This window comes from Cetorhinus maximus, chromosome 3 (assembly GCF_964194155.1).
Source record: "Cetorhinus maximus chromosome 3, sCetMax3.hap1.1, whole genome shotgun sequence".
Lineage (NCBI taxonomy): Eukaryota > Metazoa > Chordata > Chondrichthyes > Lamniformes > Cetorhinidae > Cetorhinus > Cetorhinus maximus.
In genome coordinates, this window is record NC_135881.1 from 45,722,873 (window position 1) to 45,741,178 (window position 18,306).

Below are 18,306 nucleotides of genomic sequence, written 5' to 3' on the forward strand. Positions count from 1 at the left end.
AATGTGATACCCCTGTTCAAGAAGGGAGGGAGACAAAAAGCAGGGAACTATAGGCCAGTCAGCCTAACATCTGTCATTGGGAAAATGCTACAGTCCATTATTAAGTAAGAAATAGCAGGACATTTAGAAAAGCTTAACGCAATCAAACAGAGTCAACATGGTTTTGTGAAAGGGAAATCATGTTTGACAAATTTGCTTTAGTTCTTTGGGGATATAACAACCAGAGTTGATAAAGGGGAGCATGTAGATGTAGTGTTTTTGGATTTCCAGAAGGCATTCGATAAGGTGCTACAAAAAAGATTATTGTACAAGATAGGAGCTCACGGTATTGGGGGTAATATATTAACATGTATGAGGATTGGTTAACACACAGAAGACAGTCAGGATTAATGGGTTTTTTCAGGTTGGAAAGACGTAACTAGTGGAGTGTCACAAGGATCAGTCCTAGGGCCTCAATTATTTACTATCTAAATTAATGATTTGGAGGAGGGGGCAGAGTAATGTATCCAAATTTGCTGATGATACAAAAATAGGTGTGAGGGCATGTTGTGATGAGGACATAGGGAATCTGTAAAGGGATATAGATAGGCTGAGTTAGTGGGCAAAAACTTGGAGTTTAATGTAGGAAAGTGTGAGGTCATGCACTTTGGTGGAAAGAATCAAAAGGCAGTCTATTATTTAAATGGAGAGTGACTCCAAAAAAGTGCAGTACAGAGGGATCTGGGTGTTCTTGTGCATGAAACACAAAAAGTTAGCATGCAAGTGCAGCAAGTATTTAAGAAAGCAAATGGAACTTTAGCCTGTATTGCTAGGGGATTTGAGTTTAAAAATAGGGAAGTCTTGTTACAACTATACAAGGTGTTGGTGAGGCCACAACTGGAATACTGTGTACAGTTTTGGTCCCCATATTTAAGAATGGATATACTGGCATTGGAGGCAGTTCAAAAGAAATTCACTAGGCTGATTCCTGGGATGAAGGGGTTGACTTATCAAGAACAGCCAAACAGGCTAGGCCTTTATCATTAGAGTTTAGAAGAATGAGGGGTGATCTTATTGAAATGTACAAGATTCTGAGAGGGCTTGGCAGGGTAGATGTTAAGAAGATGCTTCCACTAGTGGGGGAATCTTGAACTAGGGGACACTCATTTAAAATTGAGATGCGAAGGAATTTCTTCTCTCAGAGGGTAGTGTATGTCTGGAATTCTCTACCTCAGAGAGCTGTGGAGGCTAGATCACTGAACGCATTTAAAGAGGAGATAGATAGATTTTTAAAATATCAGGGAGTTGAGGGCTATGAGGAGCTGGCATGAAAGAGGAGTTGAGGCCTGGGGCAGATTAGCCATGATCTTATTGAATGGTGGGACAGGCTTGAGGGGCCAAATGGCCTACTCCTGCTCCTATTTCTTATGTTATGATCTTATGAAACCCTGGAGGTGGATTCTTGTTGAAGCTAATCGAGTGGGAGCAACTTTTGATGAGAATTCCAAGGCGAGATCTTCAAAAGTGGAGATTAGAACCCCTCGTGAGTAAGACAGAGCTCCAGTGCCACCAATTGGCTCACGGCATGACAAGCATCTGGATGGCTTATTGAGAAATTCATAAAATCTGCTTAGGCCAGATCTGTCATTTGCTTTGGAGTGTGTCTTGTGTTTGTATTGAGATCTTTCCAACCTTTTCCCTCGTGTAATATAGCTCATTTTTCTTGTTCAACAAATGTATTATTCTTCGTGTTAAAAGTTCATCAGCAGACTCTTGTTTCTAAAAAAAAGTAAAAGTTAGGATCTATCAAATCAGGTTTCACTCTGGGATCTGACTTGTCCGGTAGTAACATCATCTGAGATCGTAACATTGAACAGGCCAATTCTCACCTGCAAATTTTTGAGCACATGGGGCAACACATGCATGAGGTAGTGGGATCTGGAGTGCAAGATTTGCTCCCTTTTCTTCTCTGTTGCTACTCTGCCTCATTGGGACTCAAAGCGTGATCCAGCTTGATGGACATATTGTCACTATTCTGAATGACTGGTAGCCAGGTCCTCACAGACATTAAGGTCAATGCCGCTATGCTTCAAGGAGAGCTGCAGAATGCCTTTTAAGCTTTTTACTTTGTCTTCCCCTGAAACGTTGGCTATTTGAGAGTTGAGAGAACAGGATCTGGCAGGGGAGATGGTTTTTAGCCATCCAGGCACAGTGTCCAGACCATCAAAGTTGATTTTGGAGATGTTTTGTGTGAATGCTTGTGGACCTGGCTTCAAGAAGGACATTAGTGTTTGTACAGTGCAACATTGACTGCACTTCAAAAGTACTTAATTGGCTGTAAAGCTGGTGGTCATGAATGGCATGATATAAATGCAAGTCTTTCCTTTTGAGGACAATCTTATTTAATAATAATAATAAACACTATGCTGTCTTGATTGACCAGTAGTTCAAGATCGCTGTTGGATGCTGTCTTTTGCAAACTTTGGCTAAGCAATAGCTTTTATGTTTGAAGATGCACCACTATATCAGCTTGTCTGTGCAAATGATATGCATGCATTTAGAAAGGAAATAAAGGAAAGCTTTATCTAGGAACAATTTTTGCCAAGAATTGACAAATGAAAGGCATGCAGCTAGATTGGCCTTGATTTTTAACTGTTGCTAGCTTTTGGTGTCAGTTCAAAATTCACCTGCTGCAGCAAAAAAACAGGCTTCAGGATATCTTAATTCCAGGCTTCATTTAAATTCCAGCAACTGACTTTGCAACTTGTGTCAGCTGTGACTCAGTTGATAGCCCCCTCGCCTCTGAGTCACAAGGTTATGGGATCAATCTCGGTTGACATTCCAGAGGTGCTCTCTTTTGGATGAGATGTTAAACCAAAGCCTGTTTGCCCCCTCAGATGGGCATCCCGAACCTACCTCCAGGGACTAATAGTCACTCTTTAGGATTTTTTGCAAAATTGGGGTGGAGACAGGTTCCCTGTCTAATTAAAGGAGGCAGGCTCAAAGCTTGAGAGGGGCAATAGCTTGCAATTAATGATAAGTAACTGAAAGGCTGTTTCAACATGGATATGCCCTCCCACCAACTTTGTAAAATCTTAACTTAAAAAACAGATTCAGCAGCCAGGCCACCATTGTTGGGGAGAAATCCTTATACAGGGCAGCCTTTCACTGTATCCGCACCCAAGCAGGCAGGGAGTGTCTGACCTTGGTGGGGCTTGAAAATTCAGCCCAAGAGTTCCAGACATTGCAGGGCATCAGGGAGGGGAAATGTAAACAGTATACTTTGTTCTGGGAGGCAATCACGCCCCTTAGGAAGCCACAACCGGGTGCTCTGAAGGTTGTGTTGCCTACTCAGTGCCAGGGTTAAGGACATCTCCTCATGGCTGGAGACAGGCTTGGAGTGAGGGGGAAGGATCTAGTTGTCGTGTTCTATGTGGAAACTAATTCATAGATAGAATTAGGAATGATGTTCTACTGAGAGAGTTTGAGGATGTAGTGTTCAAATTAAAACGCAGTACCTCAAAAGAGATAATCTCTGGATTGTTACCTGAGCCACGCACCAATTGGCATAGGTTCAAGCAGATGGGAGAATTAAACGCCTGGCTCAAAGAGAGTTGTGGGAAGAAGGGTTATTAAATCATGGCACTGCCACCAGTACTCAGAAAAGAGGGAGCGGTTCAGTTGGGATGGGCTCCACTTAAACCAGGCTGGGACCAGTGTCCCAGAATCATAAAGCTAGGACTGTGATAGGGCTTTAAACTAACAGTGGTGGCTGGAATGTTCATGTTAAGGGAGAATTTGAAATCCAAAGAGAAAAGTCGAGGCAATAGAACAGTGTAGAGGTGTGATTAAAGATAAGCAGAATGGGATAGGAAGGGACAGAGTTTAACTATAATAGTGCATCAGCAAATAAGATCCTTGCAAGGAATCGTGGCAAAAAATATTAAATTTAAGTCTGTCTTTCTGAATGCGTGAAGCGTCTGCAATAAAATAGATGAACTATAGCATGAATAGAGATCAATGGTTTAGACCTAATTGTCCTTACAGAGACATGGGGCGGAATTTAATGCTCCCTAGAGGCATGTTGAAATGGAGGGGTGTATGATTGGGTGGGAAGATGCGGGGTGGAGATCCCACTGCCTTCTTGCCTCCCTCTGATTAAACCCAGGGCAGGACTTCCCTCTGATTAAGTCTAGTCCAGGGCTTCCTGCCTTGAGGCCATTTGAGGCCCTTTAGCCATTTAAGGGCTACTTAAGGGCCTCATCCCACCACTGGTGTTATTCCACCAATGGCAAGTGGGGGACTCGCCATCTAGGAAGACCCTCCCCCCCCCCCCCCCCCCCCCCCCCCACCCCATATGGGCAACTCTCCTGCTCCTATTGCTTAAGTTCATGGGCTGAATTTTCCTGTTGGTGAGCGGGGGCGGGGCCCGTTCGCCAACGCGTAAAATGGCACGAGGTGACGTTGGGCTTGCGTCCCGATGTCACCGCGCATCATTTAGGTTGTCAGTTTGGCGGGCGTGCAGCTGACAGAGCTGCGCACCCGCCAAACTGTCAAAGGCCTATTAAGGCCATTATTAAACTGATTAAAGTTGTTAAGAATGTTGCCCGTCCAACCTTAAGGTTGGCGGGCAGGCAAAGAGCCCAGGCGGCCTTTGCATTTTTCATGAAACCTCATCCACAGGTGGGATGAGGTTTCATGAAGTGTTTTAAAAGTCAATAAAAATTTTTAAAATAATTCCTTCACATGTCTCAGCTCATGTGACAGTGTCACATGAGGGGACATGTTTTAAAAGTTTTTATTTCCTTTTATTTAAATTTACACGTCAAATTGATCTCCCTGAGGCACCTCCGTGCCTCAGGAGATCTCTGCGCTCTTTCGCGCGCATGTGCGAAAGAGCGCAGGGAACAACTCAGAGAATCCCGCCCCGCCCGCACAGGGAGCACTCAGTGCTTCCGGGCGTGCGTCACGCTGGGCGGGCCTTAATTGGCCTGCCCACGTAAAATGGCGGTACGTCCCTGATTGGGGGTGCCGATCGGGTTCGCGCCCACCCCCATCCACCCCTGCACAACCCCCCCCGACGGGGGGGAAAATTCAGCCCCATATGTTTTTATGTTCTCTCCTCCTGTTCACCTCCATGACTAAAGCCTCCAGCACTGCTGTAGACCATGGAGCACTCCCTCTGCCCTGGTACTTAATTTCCCTTCTCTCTAATTGTAGCAGTGCCAGTGAGCAGCAGCATCCTTTGGTTCAATGCAGTTTCTATATAAGAGGTACAGACTGTCTTTAAGAGTTGGAGGCTAGCTCGAATATGTGCTAGCCTCATATATTGTTAGGCCCCTTGTTGAGCATGCAGCCAGCCAGCAGCGCACGTACGTCATGCTGGGCTGCACGCTGAAATCATTCAACTTAGAAGGCAGCAAAAAATTTGTATGCTGTCAGCCTCGAGAACATAAGAATTAGGAACAGGAGTAGACCAATGGGCCCCTTGAGCTTGCTCCACCATTCAATAAGATCATGGCTGATTTCTTGTGTTTCAATTTCCACATTCCCATCTAGCCCCCGATAACCTTTGATTCCCTTGCCCAACAGGAACCTATCTACCTCTGCCTTAAAAATATTCAATGACCCCTCCTCCACCGCCTTCTGAGGCAGAGAGTTCCAAAGTCGCACAACCCTCTGAGCGAAAAAAATTTCCTCATCTCTGTCCTAAAAGGATGGCGGCTAATTTTAAAACAGTACCCCCTAGTTCTGGACTCACCCCACAAGAGGAAACATCCTTTCGATGTCCACCTTGTCAAGCCCGTTCAGGATCTTGTATACTTCAACCTTTCGTCATAAGACAACCTGCTCATTCCAGGTATCAATCTAGTAAACCTCCTCTGAACCACCTCCAATGCATTTACATCCTTCCTCTTAGGAGACCAAAACTGCACACAGTATTCAGGGTGTGGTCTCACCAATGCCCTTTATAACTGAAGCATAACATCCTTACTTTTATAAATACAAAAAACTACTGCGGATGCTGGAAATCCAAAACAAAAACAAAATTACCTGGAAAAACTCAGCAGGTCTGGCAGCATTGGTGGAGAAGAAAAGAGTCGACGTTTCGAGTCCTCACGACCCTTCAACAGAACAGTTCTGTTGAAGGGTCGTGAGGACTCGAAACGTCGACTCTTTTCTTCTCTACCGATGCTGCCAGACCTGCTGAGTTTTTCCAGGTAATTCTGTTTTTGTTTTGGATCCTTACTTTTATGTTCAATCCCCCTCACAATAAAGGATAGCATTCCATTAGCCTTCTTAATTACTTGCTGTACCTGCATACTAACTTTTTGTGACTCATGCACTAGAACATCTAGATCCCTCTGCACCTCAGAATTATGCAACAGGAATGAGTGTGGGCGAAACATAAAATTTGTGCCCAAAAACCTGTGAATTTTTAGTCCAAGCAATCCTAGTACATACACCTCTGCATACATCGTCAAGTTGCAGCAAATGTCTCCTTGGACAGATTGTGTCAGCAATGTTTAATGCATCAAGGTTTTGGGCGGAATCGCCCCAGATTTGCACTAAGCGCGGTAGCTGGTGGGAAAAAGGACATTTTATCCGCTGGCAACAATGGCAGCCTTTAATGCCATTTCATCCCAATCCCACCTCATTAATCATTCCTGGGAAACACGCCACTTCTCCCCCTACCCCAAGCAAGTCCTAGCCCTGCAGCCATTGAGAAATCACCCCCGACTTATGGCTGGTCTGGTAGATAAAGACCTGCCCCAGAGCCCCCCCTAAAAGTGATGTGGTGCTGTCTGCGAAGCCTGGCACTGATGACTGTGAGTGCTGCCCGAAGCAAGGTAGGCAAGACAAACTTTGAAGTCCCGAGTGAAGTGCAGCTTGGCAGGTGCACATCACTTATGTACAGCTGTGAAATACGTCAGTGTGACTCTCAAATGATCCAGCATGGGAGGATGATTCCGGCAAGCTGGGCTTGTAATGATATGCAGATGTATTACAATGAGGTTCCCGACATCTGACGGAAACACAGCCCACCATAGGCAAGTAGAGCAGATGATTGCAAATTGGTTTCACGCGTTATGAAACTGATTTTTGGCCCTCTCGCTATATTGTCTACTCACATGGCCAAACATGCCCGACACCAGCTGTCATGGAAAATTCCACCATTTAATTGCAAGTAAATTAAAAAAGTCTGATGTGGCAGAGTTTCCATGTGCAATATTATGGCTTTGCAGAGCTCAAGAGGGCATCTTCAAAGCAATGATTAGAAGATACAAGGATTATTTTTCCAATTATTAATTTAAAGTAGGTACTGTATGTGGGCTCTGGTTGATGCCGACTTCCTGGCAGTGTGTTTTACACTTGATTACTGAATCATGATTATAAGTACAGCATTCTCAATCTAATTACTACAGTATTGTAACATTAGTTGATAGATTTTGAATGCTTGGTATGGGTGGGGATCAAAAATGTAGCAATTTATCTATTTGCAGAATCTTGATGGAAAGCAGCCTATTACAGTGTTCAGGAAATAGTTTCTCAAAAACTCACCAGTCAAAATTGAAGGCCCAAACTATACCCTCCACCCCTCAGGTGAACTTTATATACTGGAGGCAGAAATCACTTAGGGGGTTTCCCAATTTCTGGAGTTTCTGTCGATCAGGAGAGCCCCTGCTGAAATTACTGCTGTGGTCTTCTAGCATAAAGTAAATGAGTAGGGTATCGTAGCTATGAGCAACAGAAACGCAGATGCAAATTCGGAATATTTACTGTAAAATTGACAGCTTATAAAGTTAATCCAATGAAGAAAAACAAATAAAATAAAGAATAATTTTAATTTTAAAATTCATTTTTTCCTGTTGAAGCAAAATGAAGCATTTATCTTGATTTATTACTTCAGTATGCGGAAGGTTTTTATAGAGGCATTGAGGTCTACGGCGCAGAAAAAGGCCCTTCGGCCCATCGAGTCTGCACCGGTCAAACAAGTACCTAACTATTCTAATCCCATTTTTATTAAAATATAACTATCGTTTTGGAAATGCTATTCTGTAAAACATTACCAAATTAGCAAAGTATAATGGAAGCATGTACTTAGAAAATAACTTACTGAATAGGCAGTATGGCATGCATTAACTCTTGCAAGAATTAGAAGAATTCAACAAAGATTTGGGATCATCCGCCAACATGAAAATAACATACCAGTCAAACGCATTACTTTTAGTATAGCTGGTCTGAGGATCACTCTGACTATGACATTTGTCCGTAACTGCTGACCTCCAAGACATTGTATTGGGGGGGTACCCCAAAGATGTGCTGGGGAATCCCCTTCGGAAGTTCCCAGGTAAGGTTTGCATGACAATTGCCCAGAAGTGGCAATTCTTCCTCTGGGCAATTGCCCTGCTCTCGGAACCATCCTAAAAATACAAGTTAAATCACTAACTTCGGGTGGTTCTGACTGGGTTACACCAATAGTTACCCAGAAAATGTTAGAAGAACTTCTGGGTAACTATTGCACAGCCACACCAACTTCCCACAGGACCACGGGACTCCCTCCCCACACCACCGAACCCCCAGGGACTCCTCAGAGGGACCGCTCCCCCTGCCCCGGCCAGACCTGACTCTCACCCCTTCCCCACCCCTCCTCCAGAACCGACCCACCCCCTCCCCTTCCACCACACCAGTCCCCCGGCCCGCCAGACTCAACCCTCAAACTCTCAACCACCTCCCCCCCCACCCCCCGAGGCCCGACCTGACCCCTCAACCACCTACCCCCCCACCAACCCTGAGACCTGACTCCCTCACCTGCCCCCCACCCACCCCCAACCACCCCCAAATCCTGCCACTTACCTTATACACTTACCTTCTCCCTGGCCTGTCAAGGACCTTTACACTTCACTAGACCTTTAACTTACCTGCTTTATGACAGCTAGAGCTGTGAAAAAGGGGCCGTGGCTTCCTTCTCTTTGACAGAGCTGCCCATCGATGCTAAGCCCCGGGGACGTGCTGCACTACTTGGATCTCGCCAGGCCTGAGTCGGAAGAAACAGAATTTTGGGTAAGAAACTGGGAGCAGGGTGGCAATTCAACACTGATTGCCGCTCCAAGGAAGTTCAGGCCCATTGTCTATTTAATAATATTTAATTTGTATTGTATCTTTCATATCAAACAGTTTCTGGGCACTTTACAATGAATCATCATTTGAAGAGCTGTGACTATTTAAATGATTATATTGAGATCATTTGTTCAGATAGATCTTGATGAGAATCTAAACTGGTATTCATGCTATATATATTCATAGTAATTTTTATGCATCGTAATATGCCGCTAAATTATTGTTGGAATATTTACATATTTACTGTCAGCAGATTGTGGAAATAGTTTGTAAATATGAATTGCAAGTATTCAGACAACATGCAGTACATTTGTAGATTTTAAAAATATTCTAATGTGGAATTTTTAATTCATTTTTTCTTAAAGGTTCAAACACTTAAGGGTTGTAGAAACTCTGATTCATCTACTGGTTGGTCAACCCGAGGAAGTTCTTATTAATGTCGTAGGAGCGTTGGGACAACTAGCACGAGACCAGGTTATTCGGGGTGCTATCAGGAGGTCTGGCGGAATTGATCCAATGGTCAGTCTTCTAACTGGAACTAATAATGCTCTTCTTGTAAACGTCACCAAAGCAGTGGGAGAATGTGCCGTGGATGCTGAAAACATGTCGTATGTGCTTTTTATATTTATTATTGGTTGAATTTCTGTTATTATTATTGGTTGAATTATGGTAAACTATAAAAACAAATGTCTATCTTCTAGTAACCTTCTCCGCTTTTGATCCTGCTTTTGTAATTCACTTTCTCTCTTACTCTGTATTTCTGTTTGTCCTTCTCTGCCTATGATTCTGGCTCCGATATTTACAGGGAGGCAGCAGGAGAATGAGCTGACGCGGGAAACCCAGAAATCCCAGGAATGCAGCAGTGTTGCCATGTTTAATGGAAGGCCCTCAATATCATTTTTAGTTAGTTTCCCGCCCAGCAGCCAGACAAATTGACAGCATGGCTGGATAATGGGCAGGAAAGACATTGATAGAAGGCCGCAGTTAGGGAACACTTGGGGTGACAGTTAGCCATCGGAAAAGATTGGAGTTAGGTGTGGGGGGACTTGGAATAGGGCAATTAGGAGGAGTAGAAAGAGCCAAAGATCAGGGCTTGGTGGGAGGCTCGACAACAATCAGTAACCAAAACATGCATTTATATAGCATGGTGAAACATCCCAAGATGCTTCACAGGAGATTTATCAAACGGAATTTGATAAGGAGATATTGGGATTGATGAACAAAGGCTTAATCAAAGAGGTAGGTTTTAAAATAAAGATAGAGAGGTAGAAAAGCAGAAAGGTTTAGGGAGGGGATTCGAAAGCTTTGGGCTGAGGCAGCCAAAAGCATGGCTGCCAATGGTATAGTGATTAATATCAAGGATGCGCAAGAAGCAAGAATTGGAGGAGTGCACCGATCTTGGTGAGTTGTAGGGCTGAAGAAAGTTACAGACTTTAGGAGGGGCAAAGCATGGAAGCATTTAAAAACAAGAGGAAATCTAAAGTTGAGGTGTTGCTAGACAGGGAACCAATGTAGGTCAGCAAGCAAGGGTGATGGGTGAAGAGGGTGGGAATTAGGATATGGGCAGCAAAGATCTGGATGAACTCAGGTTTATGAAAGGTGAAAGATGGAGGTGCCACTCAGGAGAGCATTGAAATTGTTAGGCCTGAAGGTAACAAGGCCATGGATGAGGGTTTCAGCAGCAAACGAGCTGAGGCAGAGATAGTGGCTGGGGTTTTCCGGCCCTGCCGTGGCAGGATCCGCTACAGGGGATGCAACAGGTCAGCCAAAAGTCCATTGACTTTCAGCTGGACCAGAAGATCTCAGTGGTGGACGGGGCCAGAAAATCTCAGCCAGAGGGTGGGAGCTCTGAAAGGATCAGTTGGCAAAAAAGTTCAGTGCAGCGGTAACCTTCAGAGCAACTGGCATTGGATGCCCTCCAAGTCTGTGCGGCATGAGTTTCTCATGGAGAATGTGGCAAATATGAGCTACCACATCCCTAGACAGGGATCCAGTATCTATCCCTTGAATTGCCCTCAGTCTGTACATGGCATAGCAATGCCATGCCTTGCAGTATGATATCACCCTGAAGGATGACAGGTGGTTGAGCATTCCCCTCAGATGTGACTGCGCATTCACAATGAGGGTCTTAATTAGGGTCAAAAGACCTGTGTCTTATAATCCACAGTCAGGTGGTTGTCCTCCAGTGGCCTTGACAATAACTATCAATGCCCCAATCATTGCACTTATGCCATGACTGCAAGCATGGTGCCTTGAATGCCACGATCAGTACACTGGGAACATCGATGCTTGTAGGGTCCATGCTGCTTCTGTGCAGCAACCGTGGCCCTTGATTGTTTGACGCTACATCCATTCTTACATGCCTCTGTAAGGATCAGATGCCACTTAAACCTATACGCACTTCAGGACCTCAACTTAATGGATTCTCGCCTAAATGTGTAACAATAGTAAAGGAGCCAAGCTCATTCATTGTACATTAGACTCTGAAGTCCAGCACTCAGCTGAGCCATGCTCTCCATGGTTTGAGCAAGAAATTTGTAGGATGCCCCTTCAATCGGCCAAAAAATGTTTGACTGAATCCCTCCCACACGCCCAGAGACTCCTCCCTGATCGATTTTTTTCGAGCTTGCTTTTCAAATTGCATCATTCTTGAGTGAATGTGAAAATTGTGCTGTTGATTTTCATGCATGGGACCAGCTTCCAACCTCCCTCTATTACCTACCAAGTTCCTCCCATCATCCTCCATTCTCACCACCTCCTAATTCTCATTCCTCCTCTCATTATCCAGCCTCCCCTTGTTACTCTTGACCCCATCGTCGCTCATGTGGATATTCCTGTTCTCTCTGAACCCTTTAATGCGGGGATCTGGGGTGGGTGAGGTGGTTTGTGGAGTGGGTGCGTGGGAAGGGCCATGATGGAGTTCAGGCAGTTGGGAGGTGACGGGAGGTTGGTGTACAGATGTGAACGGGCAGTGAGGGTGGGGAGTGTTTTGTGCAGGTGTGAACGGGTGAACGGGCAGTGAGAAGGGGTGGAATTCAAAGGGAGGGGTTTGTAGTGTCTACTGCTGAGTCCTGGGGCAAACTGAGGGAATTGATGATATGAAGGGATGATAAGGGATAAAGGGGGCATTGGGATCCTGTAAGGTGGGAGGTAGAGGGCCCTGTGATGGCAGATGAAGGGGCACCGAGCATTATTGGAGGGCAGACAGAAATAAACGAAAATCCTGTGGGGCCGCAGGACAAGGGGGTGCATGTCTTCAGTTACTGGGATGGGCTTCTCGGGAAGGATGGGGACATTAACGTTAACCTGCACTGGACGAAGGGTGTTGGGGAGTGGGTTCTATGGTGATTGTGCGGAGGTCAAAGGTTACACCAAGGGGAGTCAATGGTTATAGGGGGGAGGGTATGGGTAATGGGACAGGTGTGAAAGGTATTGAACTGCGCCTCAAAAGTGACTCGCACCTTGGCCGCTCATAACTATCCAGTGCCTCATGGTAGAGATGTCGAGATGCTGGATGGAGTCAGGTCATTGGGTGGACGGGGCTGCAGGTCAGCTCAACTGGACAACATGTAGTTCTGCCAAAGCAAAGGCTTGAAACTCAAGGAGGGTTTGAATTGAAAGGGAGCAGCATGCATGGGCGGCTTCTCACTCATGTCTGGCAAGGGCTTTGGCAGAGATCGATGCCTCCCTGTGCAAGCATACTTCCAGGGGATATGGACCCAGCTTGGGTTGTCCCCCTGAATATAGGGGGTGCACACAGGGTTAACGACTAGAAAATGCAATCAAAACACATCAAACCTTCTAAACGTGCAAGTGTATTAACATTGAACAATGATAGTGAACCCGTGCAACCGCATGTGACATCAGAATTTCTTAATTTTTCTTTGGCTGCCACTGAGTCCAGGTGCTACCCCGAAATCTGCAGCAGGGGTGGAGGTGGCCTGCTGACCACTATTCCCTGTTGTCCTTGATAACTTTGGTGGACATCCTCTGTGTCCTTGAGGCCCGGAGGATCCCAGCTAATTTTGGGTCTCCTGCTGTGATGTAGCTGCACCCTTTGCGGTCACAGAGGCCAAAGCTAAAGGTCAAAGAAAAAAGGGAATCCTAAGGGCTGCACATTCTCTGAGTGGAGATCCCAGAGATGTCCGCCTGCCACTCCTGTTTTAAGTAGAGGTCCCAGGGATATCCACCTGCCGCTCCTCTTCTCTTTGGATGCCCGAGGGACCCTCCCTAACTCCTTGAGGCGAAGGGGTACCTGGATGGAGGTCGAGATGCCCAACTCCCCGCTCGCGTTGCCACTGCGAAACCTCGCCCATGGAAATTGCAATGAAGTGCACGTCTGGGTGCATCTCTGTCAGAAACTAGGTATTCTGTTGGACAAGGTTCTCCATGGCGTCCACCACCCTCCCCATGGAGACCTCAATGTTCACACATGTTGGTACCACTTCATCAGGCAGCAGGTGGACGGACTCCTCCACATCACATGCCACTCTGTTGAGGGCCTCTGGAATCTCCGCCTGATGATCGCCTGCCTCTTGCTGCATCTCTAGCATCTTGTCTCAGACCGTTCCCAGAGGCTTGTCATCTGACTCGGACTTTGCTGGGGCCTTTTCCCCAGCAATCCTGTGAGTGCCAGTGAGCTTGGCTACGCATGCCTCCTCCTGCTACAGAAACGTGTCCATGCAGTGACCACCAGAATGTGACACACTACCTGAACTAGTTCTCGTACCCATCAAGGTGTATATCTCTGGGTTGGTGGAGGGTGCAGGCGATTGCTGTGATGGCTGTACAGATACAATCTTGTCATTGCCCTCATCATCCTTGCTTCTCTGCGGGATTGAGGTGGAGGTGGAATCAAGTTCGGAGTCTGGCCTCACCCCCTTCTTGCTGGCACCTCCAATTGTGAGAGGAGCAAGTGAGTGACTGCATGTGCTGCCTCCAACATGGTACCACACATGACCTTTAGGTTTCAAGGTAGAGACATTAAGCATTGTTCCTTACTGGATGGAGGCCAGACGCCTAACTCACCATCTCCACCTGCCCAATCCCGATCCTCCCATCAGCTCAGCAGCCCTATCTTCGTATGGCATGAGCTGCCTGAGTTGAGCCATGCCCCCTCCTGTCCTCCCCCATTGCGCCAACTTGTCCTGCACAAGGAAAGAAGATGGTTTGAGAGCACTTGAGATGCAGGTGGCGTACACATGCTGCAAATCAACAGCAGCAACTTACAGGCTACTGTATGCCTTGTGAAAGATGCACTACAGCTAGTCCACTAGGATTCTTTGGCAACACCCTCCAAAGCGGTGAGATCATGCAGATAGAAGGATAAAGCACAAGGAGGCATGGCAGCAGTTGTGCTTGCTGGTGATCTCTAAGCCAGACCGCGACCCCTCCACCGCCCCCTTCCACAATATGAGCTTTCTGTGTGGCAGGTCAAGTACCTGCAGTCGCCTCTCTACCTGCAGATTACATATGCTGCAGTGTGGATATGAGGCATCGACGCATCATCTTGATAAGACCTCTATGCATGGGTAGCAAAGGGTGGCCTGGCCACTGAGGTCCATGTCTCAGTTCCCAGTCTGTGAGGTGAGTTTGAGCAGTAGAGGGTTCACTTATCCTGGCAGTGCAAATGAGGTTGTTCATCCTTTTCCTGCACTGCAGGGCTGTCCTCTAGTGTGCATTGTTCGTAGTCACCACTCTGGCAACTGCCTCCTATGCAGGGTTGGTGAGTCAAATGGGCCCCCTCCTTTCATCCCTGGGGTAGAGGACATCCCTCCTATCCTCCACTGTGTAGTGATTGTAAGTAAAACCTTTCATACTGTTCTAGGGATCATGTGATTGTACTGACGAATCAACCTTAAGCGTAAGTGATCTTGGGGGTGGAGTTTTCAGTGGACCTGATTCAAGCATTTATCTTCTTCAGGAACTCTGCAAATAAAGTTAACTGTTTCTAACAAGAAACCTGTCCGGTACACCAAGTTTATTACAATTGGCGACAAGGATAAATAGCTCCGATGCTGCACCTTGCCTCACATATGTCAGTATATCAATTTTTAAGGAAAGAAAGAAAGGTATACTCACCATCATGCCACTCTTCAGCAGAATCGACCTGCATGACTCATCCATGGAAGACTGGAGTCAGTACATAGAATGCCTAAGTTTCTATTTTGTGGTGAATGAAATATCAATGGAGGTGAAGCAGAAAGCAACTCTTCTAAATGTCTGCGGGAGCAAGACATATAACCTCATCCATAGTCCGACAGCCTTGAATGCACCCAAATCCAAATCTTTTAACAAGTTCTAGACCTCGTGAATACACGTTTTCAGCCTAAACCATTGGTGATTATGCGAAGATTTAAGTTCAACTCAAGAGTAAGGGCCGCAGGTGAGTCAATTGCAACGTATATCGTGAAGTTAAAACAGTTGAATGAGCACTGCGACTTCAGAGACACTCTCAATGACATGTTGCGAAATCGTTTAGTTAACGGTGTACACGATTACGTCATTCAGTGCCATTTACTTGAAGAAGTTAATGTTGACCTGAAGCGTGCCATGGAAATAGCACTAGCAATGGCGAGTGCTGTGAGGGACTTGCAGGCTTTGCAATATGGCGCCATTCTTCGGATGGGGCAGGAACCTATGGCCGGTCGTGGTACAAAAACCAGGGAGACAACCGCGAAGCAGGAACAGTTTCTACCTCTCGAAAAACTAAAAGAAACACTGGAAGCATCTCACCAGCAATTCAGAAATTAATTTATCACCGATGTGGGGGCAACCATGTACTGGAAACCTGCAGATTTAAAGAGGCAGAATGCCACAACTGTCATAAAAAGGGCATGTTATAAAGCAAAACAGAGCAAAATCAAGACAACCAATCATACAGCAAACCAAGATGATTAAGTGCACAATATACCAGAACCAGAAGCTGCTGATACTGATATCTATTCCGTATACAATGTCAAAGCAGTGAAAACTGAACCAATCACCGTCACCCTTCAGGTGAATGGGATGCCTCTTGTCATGGAGGTTGACACAGGAGCATCGACCACAGTGGTGGGAGAACACACATTTAAACTCCCAAGTGAAGGAACCCAGTCACTAAACCTGGAGCAAACCATGGCTGAGCTGAAGACATACACTGGAAAGGCAATACAGGTGAAAGGCATCGCCTCTGCACCTGTATCCTACAAGCAACAAACAGCCCAGCTTCTAGTGATTGTTGTAACAGGTGAAGGATCTAGTCTTATGGGCTGTGACCGGTTAAAAGAAATTAAGCTCAGCTGGTCAAGAATTTTTCAAGTTAGAGCAGGAGGGATCCCTGAGCTGTTAAAAAAGTACGACAGCATAGTTCATTATGAATTGAGAAAGATAAAAGGCCTACAAGCAAAAATATATGTACATTCTGAGGTAACATCCCGGTTCTTTAAGGCCAGACCTGTGCCTTATGCCCTAAAAGAGAGCGTGGATGCAGAATTGTGTTGCTTAGAGAAATTAGGCATAAACCAGTCCCCAAGTTACTATAGGCCCCCAAACAGTCAGAGAGGAAGTAGAAGAGCAGATGTGTAGGCAAATTTCAGAGAAGTGTAAAAATAATAGGATAGTAATAGTGGGGGATTTCAACTTCCCAACATGAACTGGGTTAGTCATAGTATGATAGGTTTAGAGGGAGTGGATTTCTTAAAATGCATCCAGGAGAGCTTTTTAAACCAGCACGTTGAAGGTTCTACAAGAGAGGGGACGGTCCTGGACTTAATTTTAGGGAATGAAGCCAGGCAAGTGGTAGAGGTATCAGTGGGGGAACATTTTGCAGATAGTGATCATAACTCCATTAGATTCAAGGCTGTTATGGAAAAGGTCAAGGATGGGCCAGAAATCAGAGTTATAAATTTGGGGAAGGCCAATTTTAATAAGATCAGATATGATTTGGCCAGAGTGGACTGGGAGCAGCTACTTTTAGGTAAATCTGCGTCAGAGCAGTGGGACTCATTCAAGAGAGAAATAGGGAGAGTACAGGGTCAACATATTCCAGGAAAGATAAAGGGTGGGACCAACAAATCCAGAGAACCCTGGATGTCGAGGGATATACAGGATTGGATAAAAAGAAAAAAGCAGGCTTATGGCAGATACCGAGGGCTCAAAACAGCGGAAGCCCTAGAGGAGTATAGAATGTGTAGGGGGGGAACGTAAAAAGGAGAGTAAAAAAGGGGCATGAGAAAACATTGGCAGATAAAATAAAGGAAAATCCAAAGTTATTTTACAAGTACAGGTCGTGCCTGACAAATCTGTTAGAATTCTTTGAGGAGGTAACGAGTAGGTTAGACAAAGGAGAGCCAATGGATGTTATCTACTTGGACTTCCAGAAGGCCTTTGACAAGGTGCCGCACAGGAGGCTGCTCAGTAAGGTAAGAGCCCATGGTGTTAGAGGCAAGGTACTAGCATGGATAGAAGATTGGCTGTCTGGCAGGAGGCAGAGAGTGGGGATAAGGGGGTCCTTCTCAGGATGGCGGCCAGTGACTAGTGGAGTTCCGCAGGGGTCAGTGTTGGGAGCACAATTTCTCACTTTATACATTAATGATCTAGATGAAGGAACTGAGGGCATCCTGGCTAAGTTTGCAGATGATACAAAGATAGGTGGAGGGACAGGTAGTATTGAGGAGGCGGGGAGGCTGCAGAAGGATTTGGACAGGTTAGGAGAATGGGCAAAGAAGTGGCAGATGGAATACAACGTGGGGAAGTGTGAGGTCATACACTTTGGTAGGAAGAATAGAGGCATAGACTATTTTCTAAATGGGGAGAGAATTCAGAAATCTGGAGTGCAAAGGGACTTGTGAGTCCTAGTCCAGGATTCTCTTAAGGTTAACTTGCAGGTTGAGTCGTTAGTTAGGAAGGCAAATGCAATGTTGGCATTTATTTCGAGAGGACTAGAATATAAAAGCAGGGATGTGCTGCTGAGGCTTTATAAGGCCCAATAACCAGGGGGCATAAATTTAAGGTAAGGGGCAGGAGATTTAGAGGGGATGTGATGAAGAATTTTTCATCCAGAGGGTGGAGGGAATCTGGAATTCACTGCCTGAAAGGGTGGTACAGGCAGAAACCCTCATAACATTTAAGAAGTATTTGGATGTGCCCTTGCGATCCCATGGAATACAAGGTTATGGGCCAAGTACTGGAATATGGGATTAAAATAGATCGGTACTTGCTTGA

General features: G+C 45.7%; 1 protein-coding gene across 1 annotated transcript in view; it reads left to right on the forward strand.

The window, feature by feature from the left end:
• Positions 1-18,306, forward strand: part of odad2 (outer dynein arm docking complex subunit 2) — a 388,707-nt gene that overhangs the window by 267,620 nt on the left and 102,781 nt on the right. Inside the window, exon 16 of the mRNA XM_078535576.1 lies at positions 9,468-9,710. Within this exon, the coding sequence (XP_078391702.1) occupies positions 9,468-9,710 (243 nt within the window). The remainder of the gene's footprint in view (positions 1-9,467; positions 9,711-18,306) is intronic.